The sequence below is a fragment of the Macrotis lagotis genome, chromosome 1 (genome assembly GCF_037893015.1).
Source record: "Macrotis lagotis isolate mMagLag1 chromosome 1, bilby.v1.9.chrom.fasta, whole genome shotgun sequence".
Taxonomy (NCBI): Eukaryota; Metazoa; Chordata; class Mammalia; order Peramelemorphia; family Peramelidae; genus Macrotis; species Macrotis lagotis.
In genome coordinates this window covers 800,488,355-800,502,586 of record NC_133658.1, presented here as the reverse complement: position 1 = coordinate 800,502,586, position 14,232 = coordinate 800,488,355, and the positions used below count along the sequence as shown (strand labels likewise).

The window sequence follows — 14,232 nt, the reverse complement described above, 5'->3', positions numbered from 1 at the left end:
CTTGTCTCCTTCCTCTTCCCTCACTCCTTTGTTACTGTTTTCTTCCTTGTTTGCCCTGACTTCTTATCTTATTCCTCTTCTTCCTCCTTTCTTCTTCATGTTCCTCTTCCTTCATCTCAGACCTCAAGGAGCTTTTCTCTGTTCAGGGCATGAAGTTTACCAAGTGAGTGATGTGACCTCAGGTTCTGCCCTCAGAGGCTAGGACAGTGCAAGGTGGGGGAATCCAGAGGTGCCTCAAGGGACACTCTTCCATCCAGGTGTGAGCCAGGCTCACTCTGTTCTGTTGGGGTTCTTTCCTTCCTTAGATATTAGAGCTTGGAGGGACTTTGGAACATCAGTGTCAAAGGTGGGAGAGATTTAGGATACAAAATTCTTAAAGGACTTTAGAATAGAAAATGTCAGAGCTGGGAGGGATCTCAGAAGACAGAATGTCAGAGCTGGGTGGGGTCTTAGAAGACAGAATGTCAGAGCTGGAAGAGACCTCAGACCATAGAATGTCAGAGCTGGGAGGCACCTTGGATATCATCTGGTTTAACTACCTGATTTTATAGCTTTAGAGGTAAATTGAATTTTCCAGGGACCTATTGGGAGTCATTGTTAGCGTCAGAAATCCAAAGAGTTTAGGAATCTGCACTCCAATTTTATTATCCATATCATGATTCCATACCTAACATAGAGAGCCAGGAGTCCAGAATGGTCTCAACCCCTCATTTATGCCCACTGGGGGCTACAGATATTGCATGGATGACTTTGTTGGTCTCTCCCACTCTGAACTCTGCCTTCTTCTTTGCCTCCTCTGATCTGCGCCAGCCTGTTGGGAGATCTCGCATCCAGGTAACTCAACTCCTTATGACAATTTGCTCCTAAGCTGGGCCAGGCCCATTCTCCTTTAGTGACAGGATACCCATGGTCCATTATTGGGGCTTGGATGTTTTACATTTCTCAGGGATATGTAGACCTGTTGATCAAGATAGGAGTCAGGACAGAGTTGGAGTTCATGACTCCTTAGCCTGTGTTTCACTACCCTGTGACTGTTAGTGACTTCAATTTGATTATGCTTTATCCACTGATATTTAGCTCAAATGCTAATCCTGTTTGTTTCCAGCTGAAAGTGATCTAATTCATTTTTAGATCAGTCATCCTAATACATTCCCCTCCCACTCCCTAACTGGTCCTTAAAACAAAAAAAGTTTTAAAAAATTACCTGACCACCATATATCATTTAACACACCTATGTCTCCCTATCTTTGAGGTTTTTTCTTTTGAGGTTCTTATTATTTTTCTAGTACTGATATTTGTGTTGTTTTCATTTACATTACTGTAGACCTTGTGTACATTGTTTTCCTAGGGTCTGTTTTTCCTCATTCTGTATCAGTTCATGCAAGTCTTCCCATGCTTTTCTGAATTCTTCATATTATTGTTCTTTATGGGGTAAAAATATCCCATCACATTCAGAACCACAGTTTGACTCTTTTTTAATTAAAGGCATCTGTTCTATTTTCATTTCATTGCTACTATTACATTAATCAGCTAGCAAACATTTAAGTGTTTACTATATGCTAAGCATTGGACATGAATAATGACTAGCATTTATATAGAATTCTACAAATATTATCTCATTATATAAAAAGTAAAAGTAACCTTCATCCTCAAGAAGCTTATACTCTGATGAGGAGATGCTAGCTTAATAAATAGGTATTTACAAGATACTTACAGATTAGAGTATTGCTACTAGTATAGCAGCTGGGAGACTACATGGTGAAGGTGATATTTGAATTTAGTTTGAAGGAAACCAAGGAGCCTAAAGAGTCAGAGGGGAGGAGGGAGAGCATTCCAGGTATGAGGGCCACAGGGAGCTATTGGATTGACTGAATAGAAGGATGATGTGATCGGAACTGTCCTATAAAAATGTCGCTTGGCAACTGGATAGACTTGAGTCTGGGAGATAAATTATAGGAGGCAGTTGTCCAGGTGATAGGTGAGGACCTGAATTAGAGTGTTGATTGTAGGAGCAGGTTGTTGAGAAGAAAATGACAAGATTTGTCATCTGATTGGTTATTTGGAGTGAATGAAGGGGGAGTTTGAGATGGCACCAATATTGCAGAACTGGGAGACCAAGAGGATGACAGTACCCTTGACAATAATAGAGAAGTTTGGAAGAAGAGAAGTGTTTTTTTTTTCCTTGGGGGTAGGGGAGGCACCCCAATGATTTCTCTTTTTGAAATACCAGGTTTGAGGAATTTATGACACCTCCATTTTGATGCATCCAGTGGGCAGTTGTTGATGTGGGATTAGTCTCAGGAAATAGTCTAGGGGTTGGGAATAATATAGTTATAAATACATAAATAATATTATAATTTCAGTGCTTGAAATCATGAAAACTGATGGAGATGATCAAGTGTGGGCCTATGGATGGAGCCTTGGTGGTGGTGGTGGGGGTCTATCTACAGTTAGTGGGGATGCTATAGATGAAGATCTTGTGAAGAAAACTGAGAATGGGTCTGGTGAGTAGGGGAACCAGGAGAGTCAGGTACTAGGATGAAGAAGAATGAGGATTGAGTAAAGGCCATCAGATATGGTAATGGAATAATCATAGGTAACTTCAGAGAAGGTGGTTTCACCTGAATAATGAATTTTAAAACCATACTGTAGAGGGTTTAGAGGAAAATAAGGAGAAGCAGTGGAAATACCTAGTGAAGATGACTTTTTCAAGAAATTTAACTGATGAGGAAATATGTAGGAAGACAGCTGGTGAGGAGAAGGTAAGATCTAGTGAGAGTTTGATCTTAGACTTATATTTGTTTCAGTTAACATATGCTTTGGATATTAGACTTATCTGAGAAATTTTATGCAAATATTTTTCTCATTTATATATTATAATAATAAAAATTATGCAGTCAGGTAATATAATTATTTATAATATGAGGAATATGTTATAATACATAACAATAAATATAATAAATTCAGTTATTGACACTGCATTGATTTTGTTTTCCAAGAGCATTTTAAGTTTATGTAATCAAAACTGTTTAATGTTGGCTTTTGTGATCTACTCTGTTTCTTGTTTGATTTTTCAATACCTCCCCATGCTAGACTTGAAAGATGCCTTCTTCTTTTCTATTTTTTAAGTGATGTAATTTTATATATTAAGATCATTGGGATCATTAAGAACATTGGAAACTTAATTTCTGTTATGTGGTGTAAGATGACTGTTTTCTATCAAAATGATTTCTACTTTTCCCAGCATCCCTATTAAACAGTGAATCCTTTACCCAGTAAAGAATAGTCTTGCATTTATTGCAAACTTGGATTATAATTGCAAACATTGGGATACAGTGTTTAATTACTTCTAAGTATGAATTACTTAGTTTTTCCAAACACTGTTCTTACTTAAAAAAAAAAAACAACTTTTAAATCAGTACCAAATATTTTAGATTATTACTACTTTTAAATATAGTTCTAAATCTGGTAATACTAACCTCCTTTCAATTTTAGTTTTTTCATTACTTCTATATAGGTCTAGGCATTTTTTCCTTCAAATGAATTTCATCATAATTTTATCTAACTATCTAAAGTAACCCTTTGACAGTTGGATTATCATGGTATTAAATCTGTAGATTAATTTAGGTAGCAAGCTTATTTTTATCATGTTGGCATGGCATAGCCACAAACAATGAATATCTCTCCAATTGTTGAAGTCTTCCTTTATCCTCTTTATCAACATTTTTCATAACATTTTGCCAGGATCTCTCTCCTTTACATTTTTTTCCTCTCTTCTATATTGTTATTTATGTATTGGTCTCCCAGTTCCCTCACCCTTGCCCTGCCACCATTGTTGTTTTTCTCTAATTATTCAATCATTGTGACCCCTTTTAGGATTTCCTTGGCAAAGATATTGGAGTGGTTTGTCATTTCCTTCTCCAGTTCATTTTACAGATGAGGAAACTAAGGCAAACAGGGTGAAATGACTTACCCAAGGTCCCACAGCAATAAATGTCTGAGGTCAGATTTGAGTTCAGGAAGCTAAATCTTCCTGACTCCAGGACCGAACACTGTCTACTGTGCCATCTAACCACCCTGCCCTCACTGAATTATAAACCCCTTGAGAGCAAATCCATAATATATCTGTCTTTGCAGGCCCAGCCCTAATTATAAGAGCTTATATAAAGTAGAGGCTTCATAAATGATGGTTGAATAATTATTTAATGATTTTGTACTAACCATTGTTCACATGTGTACATTCCTTTACACATTTAAGAGGTTTTTCCTCATTCATGATCTCATTTATTTTTCACAGCAGCCCTGGAAAGAGTCAAGGAAGGGGTTATTTTCTCCATTTTACAGAGGAAGAGGCTGAGGGCCAGACCTGGGGAAGAGGGGAGGAAATTACTTTCTCCAAGGTTATACAGCAAGGCAGAGGGGCAGAGTCTGACTCCTAGCTGATTTATTAATATTGACTACAGAAATGCTCCCTCCCACCCCCATGCCCTCAATCTCAGTGGGAAGCCTTTCTCTTTGGGAGGCCTGAAGTAGGGCTAGGCTAGGAGAGTCTGTGGGATCTGAGCTCAGCTCATTTCTACATCTGTTTCAGTGATGTGGCTGTAGAGCTGCCCTTCACCCTGATGCATCCAAAGCCCAGGGAGGAACCTGTGCGTCGAGAAGGTGAGTGTGTTTGTGGGAGCCTGGGTTGGGGCCTTAAGTACTAAGCAGAATTATTAGAAAAATAATTTCCTTTCTATATATCATGCTTTAGGTTTCCAAGATTTATATATACATATACATATATATATGTATATATATATAGTGCTTAAAGTTTCCAAGATTCTTTCCTCAGTCACCCTATGAGGGAGGGAGCAAATTCTTCCATTTTACAGATTAGGAAACGTGAGGTTCAGGGGGCTTAAGTGATTTTCCTGTAGACACACAGCTAAGAACTAATAGAACCAATATTCTCTCTCCAGCTCCAGCACTTCTGACTTATTAATGGGAAGGGTCACCAAGATGGGGATTTCTCCTACTTCCTCCTTGGGGGTCAGCCTAGGAATAAACTGGCTCCATCTTTCATGTCTATTTCCGACTGGTGATAAGATTAGGGCTGGTAGGTGAAGATTATAAAAAATGGACAAATTATTGTAACGGGAAGATGCCCTACAGCACAGAATGCTGGAACCCCCACATAAGAACCACAGTTAGAACCAGAGTTTAAGAAACAGAAGGGATTTCACTAGGGACTTCAGAATGGAGAAAACAGAATGTTAATGTGGGAGTGGAGCTCAGAGACCAGAAGGATAAACTGAGGTCCAGAAATGGCAAGTATCTCACTAGGAGTCTGAGCTCCTGACTAGATGCATTTCTCAGTATAGTCTCCTGCTATCCCTAGTTCAATAACTCCTAAAGATGAGGAAGCAGAGTCCTATTGAAGTGACTTGCTGAAGGGAAAAACAGGGGTAAGATCCAGGTACTCTGATCTCCAAATCCAGACAACTTTTCTTTTTTCCATCCTTGAACTAAGTTTTAACAAAGGTCAGTTTGGGGTAAGGGGTTGGGTACAACAACTTTTGGACATCTCACCCTTGGGATGCCTATATTTTCAGGGACTATATTGAGGACAGCTCTCTGCATAGCCCAACTCTTGCAAATTCTCCAGTCTCATGCTGGTACCATTCAGAGAGGGACCCCAAAAAGAGGTTCTTTGGGAGGATGTACTGCCCCAATCTCCATGACAATGCAGCATCCCACACCCTCAAGAAAAAAAACTCCATTTCTAGATTTTTAGAGCAGGAAAGGACTTTAAAGACCAATTAGACTCAGAGTTCTTTACCTTTTTTATATCATGGACCTCTTGGGAATCTAGGAACTGCATTTTTTTTTCCAGAGGCAGTTGAAGTTAAGTGACTTACCCAGGGTCACACAGCTCTTAGGGGTCTGAGGTTCAATTTGAACTCAGTTCCTGTTGACTTGAGAGTACTCTATCCATTGCACCACCTAGCTGACCCAGTGAATGTTGTGGTTTTTTTTTTATAATAATTGAAGGAAATACTAACTTTCAGATAGAGATGCAATTTTTTCCCATCCAGGTTTATAGATTTACTAAAATCTATTTATAGACTTCTTGGGTTCCGGGAATCCAGAGTAAGAGCATCTAAGCTAAACCAATGCCTTTATTTTATAGGAGGAACTGAGGCTCATAGAGGGGAAAAGGACTTAACTCAAGGTCTTATAGCTAATAAGCTATAGAACTAGAACCCAAGACTTGTCACTTCAAGTCCAATATTCGTTTCACTAAATTGTGCTATCTGTAGATAAGCTGTAGATTAGACCATGCTTACTTAGTTCCACTACCCTCCCTTCCTTTTTTCTTCTCTGTGTATGTGGATTGTAGCTGTGACTTGGGCAGCTAACCATTCATGTGTAAACTCACTAACCCCATGTCCTAACTCCCTGTGTTTAGTTCCAGAGAATGAAGCACCTATAGATACCAATCTCATAGAACTTGATACAAAGTAAGCTGAACCTGGACTTTGGATGTCTGGGTGGGGATGGTGTATGTGTTTGTGTGTGTGTCTGTGTGTGTGTGTGTTGGAATGACCTGGCTCATTGGCTTATTATCCTCTAATGAGTCAGGACCATCCACCACTAAGCCAGTGTTTCTCAAACCACTTGGACATAGGAAACTTTGGGGCTGAGATACCATATTGGTCTAAATACAGGCTGCTCCCCTAAGATAATGATTCTCATTTACAAGGCACTTTCTCACATTATGTAAGCCTCTGAGGTAGACACTTGATACATAGTAGGTGTTTGATAAATTAAATTTGGTTGAACAAATAATTTGTATAAATATTATATAATTTGAATAAATTCAAATTAAACTGAATGGTATTTTAATGTGGGAGTAGTGAGGGTAGAGGAGGTTTAGGTCAATGATTTCATGCTGAGGTGAATGTCTAGTATTGAAGCTCTTTTCATCAATGTTAGATAAAACTTTTATTAAACACTTTCTGTGTTAGGCACTATGAAGTAGTCTGGGGATGCAAATATATGCCAAAAAGGAGCCATATCATTACCCATGAGGGGCTCCTGTTCTAAGAGGGTAAGGCAACCCCTAGTATGTTCTTAAAGAGTTGTCTTTTAGGACACTGGAATGCTAAGTGACTTGGCAGGCTTAAGCACTTATTCCCTTCCTCTGAGGCCTGGTCCCCAGCCTTCATGCCACAGTGCCTCTTACAGGAAGTTCTGGTGGCGAAAATGAACAAATGAAAATCTAGGTGAACACTGAAGAATAAGATCTATTATGAGTTATATTCAAGTTTTGTACAAGTCAGCTCTAGGGGGAAAAGTGACCTACTTTAGACCAATACAGTATATATTAAATGCACCTATAAGTACTCAGCAGAAGAATCTAGGGGTACTCCCTCCCCCAAAAGATGGAGCAGGGGAAATTTTGGAACATTTTCACATTGCCATTTTAAGTGTTTTTAGTTCATAATTTCAAACTTCATATTTTAAGGCAAGTGACAATTTGGCTCAGTATTGAAATTTTCTTATTCCAAATCCCCAAGGTTCCAGTGGATGTGGTTTGGGAAACGCTTGGCCTAATGTACCTGCAAAAGAATCCTAGCTGGCCTGGCATGTCCATCAACGAGCTTGGCTGCCTGAAACTATTTAGCATGCATGCTGAACCCTCTCTTTGTTCTTGTGTCATCCTGTCACTGCTTCTCTGCCCTTCACCCCAAGGGGTATCTCTGGGCTAGGAAAGCTGCAGGGAGACATCTGCTCCCACTCCTCTAGCCCTTTGCCTTGCCCACTCTGCCCTGCTTGATTCTTGCTGGCACCAGTTTCTTTTAAGCCATGCTTTGGGGTGGTTTGGGGCTTTTGGTTTTTCCTGAAATCAGTCTTGGTTTCTCAGGAGTCACATAATCTCAAGGATTATAAGGTACCTCAGAGTGCATTTATTCAAACAAATTCAAAGAGAAATCTCTCTGCTATCATCCCTGACAAATGGTTGTCCACTCTCCACTTGAAGACCTTCAGTGATGGAGTATTCACTGGGTCAGTGGTTGAACATTTAAGGTGGATGAACAGCTCATGGTGAGTGGAAGAACAATCATACTTATGAAAGATATTTGGAGCTATCTCCTGACTTTTTTTTTGTTAGGAGGTTTCCCTTTTATGTTGAAACAGAACCTTCCTTTCTTTAACTCCTACCCATTGCACATGTTCTTTCCACTGGAAATAAATCTAATCCCTTTTCTACACCTGAACCAAAGATAGCTATAACATAGAACCTTCTTCATACAATATGCCTAGTTCCTTCAATTCATTCTTAATGTGGCAAGGTTTCCATTCCCCTATCCATCCTTTGGATGGTCACCCTCCTCTGGATGTGTTCCAGTTGATCTGTCATCCTTAAAACATTATGCCCTACATCAAACACAATACTCTCAAAAGCATCTGTCCAGAGCAGAAGGGAGTAGAATTATTGTTTCTGGACTTTCTTAATGAAACCTAAACTCACATATTAGACTTTTTGGCTGGCAGGCTGAATTGTTGAGTTTGTGGTCTACTAAGAGCCCTAGATCTTTTTCACACAAAATGCTTAACTAGTTACTCCAGAACATGGATGTATGCTATAGTCTATGGGACACACATTGTCAGCATTGTTGGAGAGAAGATTCCTTTTCAGGAGAGGTTTAACTATTTGCCCTCTGAGGTTCCTTCTACCTCAAAGATTTTACAGTTCTTTTTTCCTCTCTTGTTTCCACAAGAATTCAGTTGACCCCAGAGCCTTCTCTTCTTGACATCAATTCCTTCCTAGCTTTCATGTAGAAAGCAGTGTCTATTTCTTTTTAGGTTTTTGCAAGGCAAACGGGGTTAAGTGGCTTGCCCAAGGCCACACAGATAGGTAATTATTAAGTGTCTGAGACCAGATTTGAACCCAGGTACTCCTGACTCCAGGGCCGGTGCTTTATCCACTACACCACCTAGTCTCCCCTAGCAGTGTCTATTTCCGACACACCAGGGGCAGCTGGGTAGCCTGTCTGTTACCTTGCCCCTTAGTTGTTTTGCCTTTTACCCCTCTGTAAGGATGTCCTTTCCCCTACTGACAGTTCTTTTTTTTCTTCTCTCTCCTGTCAGTGATGACGACATTGTGTTTGAGGACTTTGCTCGACAGAGACTGAAAGGTATGAAGGATGACCAAGAAGAAGAGGAAGTCCCAAACTCGCCACACTTAAACAACACATAAGACTGGATTCCTCTTGCCTCTTCTTGGGTGGTTCCTGGTTAACTCTTGTGAATTAGGCTGCTTGTTATCTTTTCTTCTTTTTCCTCTCTCTCTTCTTTTTCTGGTTTTCTTTCCCCTTCTGATTTCTACTTCTACCAGGGAACTCCAGAGGACTTATGTAGGTATCATCAGGGATCCTCACCAACTGGCATTGACTCACTCGTCACCATATCCCTGAGCCTCCTCTATGGACACCAAGTTTCCTCCCTGGAGAATGAATGAATGACTTACTACTCTTCTTCCTACCTTAATCCATCCCAAGCCCTCTCTGTTTCTGCCTCACCTATGATCCCCTCCAACCAGCCAGCCTTCAGTCTTCTCCATATGGCCAATCTCTAGGAACTTCTCAATCCACAGTCTTTGGAATGTGTCTCTTCTGCACACATTGGATGGAATCCTTATGATGGATTGTGAAGTCTGGTTAGGGAGAATGGAAAGGATTTCCAGTCTATGTATGTTTGGGGTTGGAACAGGGGAATGGTTCCAATTATAGCTATTGATGGTGTGGGAGGTGTCAAGATGAAGATGAGAGGGCTATCCATAGTTCTAGTCATTGGCATGCTCAGAACATCCAGTGAGATAACCTTGCTGAACTACCTTGGGACAGAAAGATGGAGGTAACAAATGGGGAGCCATGCACTGGGGAAGAACCAGCAGCTGGAATCTCTGTCCTTCCACTTCCCTCCCAATATTCCCCTCTCCTTGCAACTCTTTTTCCCAGTATTTTGGTATTTTGGACAGTGATAGTGTTATAATGGTTCAACAAAACAGAAACAGTCAAATTGATGTTCTTACCAGCAGTTATCAAGTTGAATGCAGGTCACAAGAATTAGCACAAACATTTTAATATTGTCAGAACTTAGTCTCTTAATTGATATGTATCTTAGATGTATTAGAGACAGAGGAAGAGAGAAAGCTGGATGTATTGTTTTTATATTAGGATGGGCATTATCCATGGTTCAGGGCGGGGGGGGAAGACCCTGTATTTGGGATGAGGAGAGGAGGCATGTCTTGTTTCAGAGTCCCTCATATCAAATGGATCTGGGAAAGACTTCCCAAAGATAATTCTCTCCTGAATGAAATGTTCATTTACCCTAAGTCTGGCAGAGTTTTAATCTTCCATTCAACAAAGCAATGCAATGCAATGCAATTGAATTCAACAAGCATTATTAAATGTTTACTATGTGCAAGGGATATAAAGATAAAGGGAAACATTCTCTGTCCTCAAAAAACATTCTAATTGTGGAAAGGGTTTGGAATTTACATTCTTCCATTTTGTTTATTATTTACTGAATTGCCTTCAGCTCATACTTGGCGACCAAAGGATAGTTGAGTTATCTGATAGGTTCAGATTTTGTCCAATTCCCTGGGAAGTCCAATTCCCTACTGTGACTAGGTTGGGGATACACAAATGAAGAGGACATAGCTGGTCCTCAGAAGAAGAGCTAGTACCAGGGCCCCAAATGTTGGTTTCGTTCTCCTCTTCAGAACCAGAAGGAAGTGATGTGGAAAAGTAGGTTTATTGCCTGGGACTTGGGGAGTAAAAAAACCTCAGAGATCATGTAGTCTAAACCAGCCCCTTCTCTCCATTTTACAGATTAGGACAATGAGGGCCAAGAAGGTTAAGTGATTTGTCCAAAGTCACACTAAGTAATAAATAATAGCATCATGATTCAAACTCAGAGCTTCTGATTCCCAATTGACTTTATCCTGATAGGGAGCTACATTCACAAACTGACTCCCTTGGGTCCAATTTGGATTTCTAGACCAACACATCTATCAATTTATTGTGTTCTTCTGGGTTTCTTCTCTCCAAAAGGAAACTTATTAGGGAGGAAGCAAATGAATTCCTGCAGAGTGACTTCAACTACATGCATAGATTTAAGTTCAACAGATTCTTTATCTTTTTTTCTCTTGGATTCTGAAAAGTCTCCAGAGTCACAGAAGGAGAATTTAAGCAGAGGATGGGGTCTCTCTCAGTTGATCTAGAGATTTTAGAGAAAAAACTTTGACTCTAATACATGGAAGGACCCTATGAGTGTTCTGGTTAAACTCTCACCCAGTTTGAATCTCTTCATCCACAACTTTCCTATTGAGGTCATCTGATATGGATTGAATGTTACAGTGTGGTGGAACTGATCCTGAACCTGGAGTAAAGGAGCTCAGATTTGAATCCACATGAATTTGAATGTGCAGACTAAGGAATGGGTATCATATTTGGAGTAATAATTAGGACTTTTTACACCTGGATCAAAGGGATAGGGGAAAAGTAAGGGTAAGAGTTCACTAGTGATATAATTGCTAGGGAGGTGGGGGTAGGGATGGGTTAGTGATTAAAACTTTGAATGGTCCTGTCAGCATCCAACATTTTGGTACTGTAAGATCTCCCTTTATCCCCCAGTTATATCTCTTACTATGTTGATTGGTATAAGGGGTACTTTGGAATATAAAACCCCTAGTCAGAATTGAATGCCACAGAGAATTCTGTAGTTTTTTCCCCCAAGCATTATTTTGGGCCCCTGGATCAGTGTATATTGTAGCCTAGGAGCCACACCATCTTTTCATCTTATTAGCAAGGTTAAGGGGCAAAGGATTTCCAGAGCACCCACCCCCGAATCTGGTTCCCTTTTGCTCTCTCATTTGTAGTATCTTGATAGAGAGTAAGGAGCAACCTAGCCACCAAGGCAGATTCCCCAGCCAAAAATGACAAAGAACCTAGAGGTCTCACTTTATTTCTTCTAGTACCAACATTTGCATGTGCCAACATAACCTTTCTAGGAAAATATTTGGTAGGCCACTCAAGACTTCTTCAAGAAGACCCAAGAATTGAGCATAGGAAGCAATAGGAGAAAAATGGCAAACTGAATTTCTGTTGCAACCCTTCCAAATCTCTTCTGGGAAGTTGAGTCAAACTTTCAACATTTAATTAAACACCTAAGCACTATTCTAGTTTCTACAAACACATTCTGCCCTCAAGGAGTTTAATATTTTGTCAGATTTGGAAAGTACCTTAAAACTAGTCCAGGCTGTACCCCAACAAGAATCTTTTACCCTCTCATCTATTTAGCAGAAGATAAAATATAATCTAAGCTCTACTTGAAGATGTCTAGTAAATGGGAATCTATCACTACCCACCAAAAGTACATTTAACTTTTGAATAACTCTCAATGTTTGGAAGTAATCCTTCTATAAAACTAAAATTTGACCGACTTTTACCCACAGCATTGGTTTACTCTCTGGGCTCTAGAAAAACAATGTCTTTTATACAATAGACCTTCAAATAAGTGGAGAAAACTGGCCTGCCTCTTCTTAAATATTTTCCTCCAGGTTAAACAATCCACAGAGTCCTTACCTAGTATTTGTGTGATGTGGTTTTCATTCCTTTTCCTGTTCTTTAGTCCTAATCAGGTCTTAATCAACAGATGTTTTAACTGTTGAAGAGGAGAGTATGGACCCAAGATCTCCTTCAATGTGTCTGGGTATTCTTCTGTGTATCTTGAACATCTAGGACCAGAGAAGGTGGAGTAGGCATACCAGAGCAGGGATCTTTTGGTATAGATAGCTGAAGAGAGGACAGCTTTCTTGTCATGTTGGAGGCTGAGAAAGGTGTGTTTCATCAAAAACTCCTTTTTCTCCTATTAATTTCCAGTGTATTTTTAGTAGGGACCTCCTCCAGTCTTTCATCAATTCCAGCACCATCAAGTCTCCCAGTCATTCAACCAAACGATCATTAATTGTTTAATCCCCCTTTGCAGAAGTTTAAGGTTATTTTTCTTTTGGTTCATACTAAAACTTGAAGTGTTCCAAAAACTACTTTTTTCTATGAAAATGTCCTAATCCTATAGAAATTTGGTCCATTTCTTTACTTTTTCCAGTCTCCATCATGAGACCTGTGCCAGGATCCCTGTAGCTCATAGATAAGTTGGTACCACTTTAACTATATGCAAAGGAAAGTAGGGGAACTGAATCATATCACAAACTTCTTGAGTTCCTGATCTATTACAAGAACCCACACCAGCTTGCCAGAATGTATAAACAAAAAAAGCTGAAACAGCCCCTATCCTCAAGGAGCTTAGATTTTACTGGGAAACTGCAGGGTGCACAGGGACAAGTAAATAAAAGGCCATTTCAGGTACTTTGAAGGAAACTACAAAATCTACCAGAAGCAGAGTGCATTCTAGGCATGTGGGATACAACTAGGACAAAGGAATGATAATGAGAGATAGGCCACATATTAGAAACAACTGCTACTTTAGTTTGGTTGGAGTATAAACTGTGAAGAAAGGTCACATGAAATCAATCTGGAAAGGTAGCTTGGAACAAGACTGAAGAATTTAAATGCCAGGAAGCGATGTGTGCATTTTTATCAGAAATGATAACGGGCCACTGAAGATTTTGTGATAGCTTGATTTTTTGGCAGCTTTGGAGCATGGATTGGAAAGGAGAGACTGAAAGCAAGGAGATCAATTAGGAGATTATTATAGTAGTTTAAATCAAGAGAAATGCAACTGGAAGACAGAGAACTCTGAAATGAGGAGGATGACAATGGTAATCTCTTAAAATCCTCTCTGACTTCAGGTCACTGCTCATACGAGATTATGATCTCAATATGATTACCATCTTTGGTTCTATTGGGCACATGCTTCTCTATGGCCAGTTTTGTTTTATTTTCATACCATGGAAAGGAGGGAGGCAGGGTTTTGTCAATCCGTGTTTTAGGAGAGAAACTTTGGATCTAAGTCACAGAGTAAGTCCAAGAAGTGAAACCAGAACCTATACTGGTCTAGCACCTGGAGCATACCACCCATCTCCTCTGAGTCAGACTCATCAAGAGATCATACAAAATCAGTACAACTTGATTTCTCTGCAGAAAAAAAATAAGTCACAAAAGAGTCATTCTGGTGCTTCTAAATATGTATTTACTGACTTAGAATTGGAAAGGATCT

The 14,232-nt window shown here is 39.7% G+C and overlaps 1 protein-coding gene across 6 annotated transcripts in view; it reads left to right on the top strand.

The window, feature by feature from the left end:
* ARRB1 (arrestin beta 1) overlaps positions 1-13,800 on the top strand; it is a 112,735-nt gene extending 98,935 nt beyond the window's left edge. For 3 of the 6 annotated variants that reach the window (XM_074216882.1, XM_074216881.1, XM_074216884.1), the window contains exons 13-16: positions 811-834; positions 4,592-4,662; positions 6,452-6,503; positions 9,139-13,800. In XM_074216882.1, coding sequence (XP_074072983.1) covers positions 811-834; positions 4,592-4,662; positions 6,452-6,503; positions 9,139-9,247 — 256 coding nt within the window. In that variant the 3' untranslated portion in view covers positions 9,248-13,800. The remainder of the gene's footprint in view (positions 1-810; positions 835-4,591; positions 4,663-6,451; positions 6,504-9,138) is intronic. The other 3 variants (XM_074216885.1, XM_074216883.1, XM_074216886.1) reach the window with 3 other exon arrangements.
* The last annotated feature ends 432 nt before the right edge of the window (positions 13,801-14,232 follow it).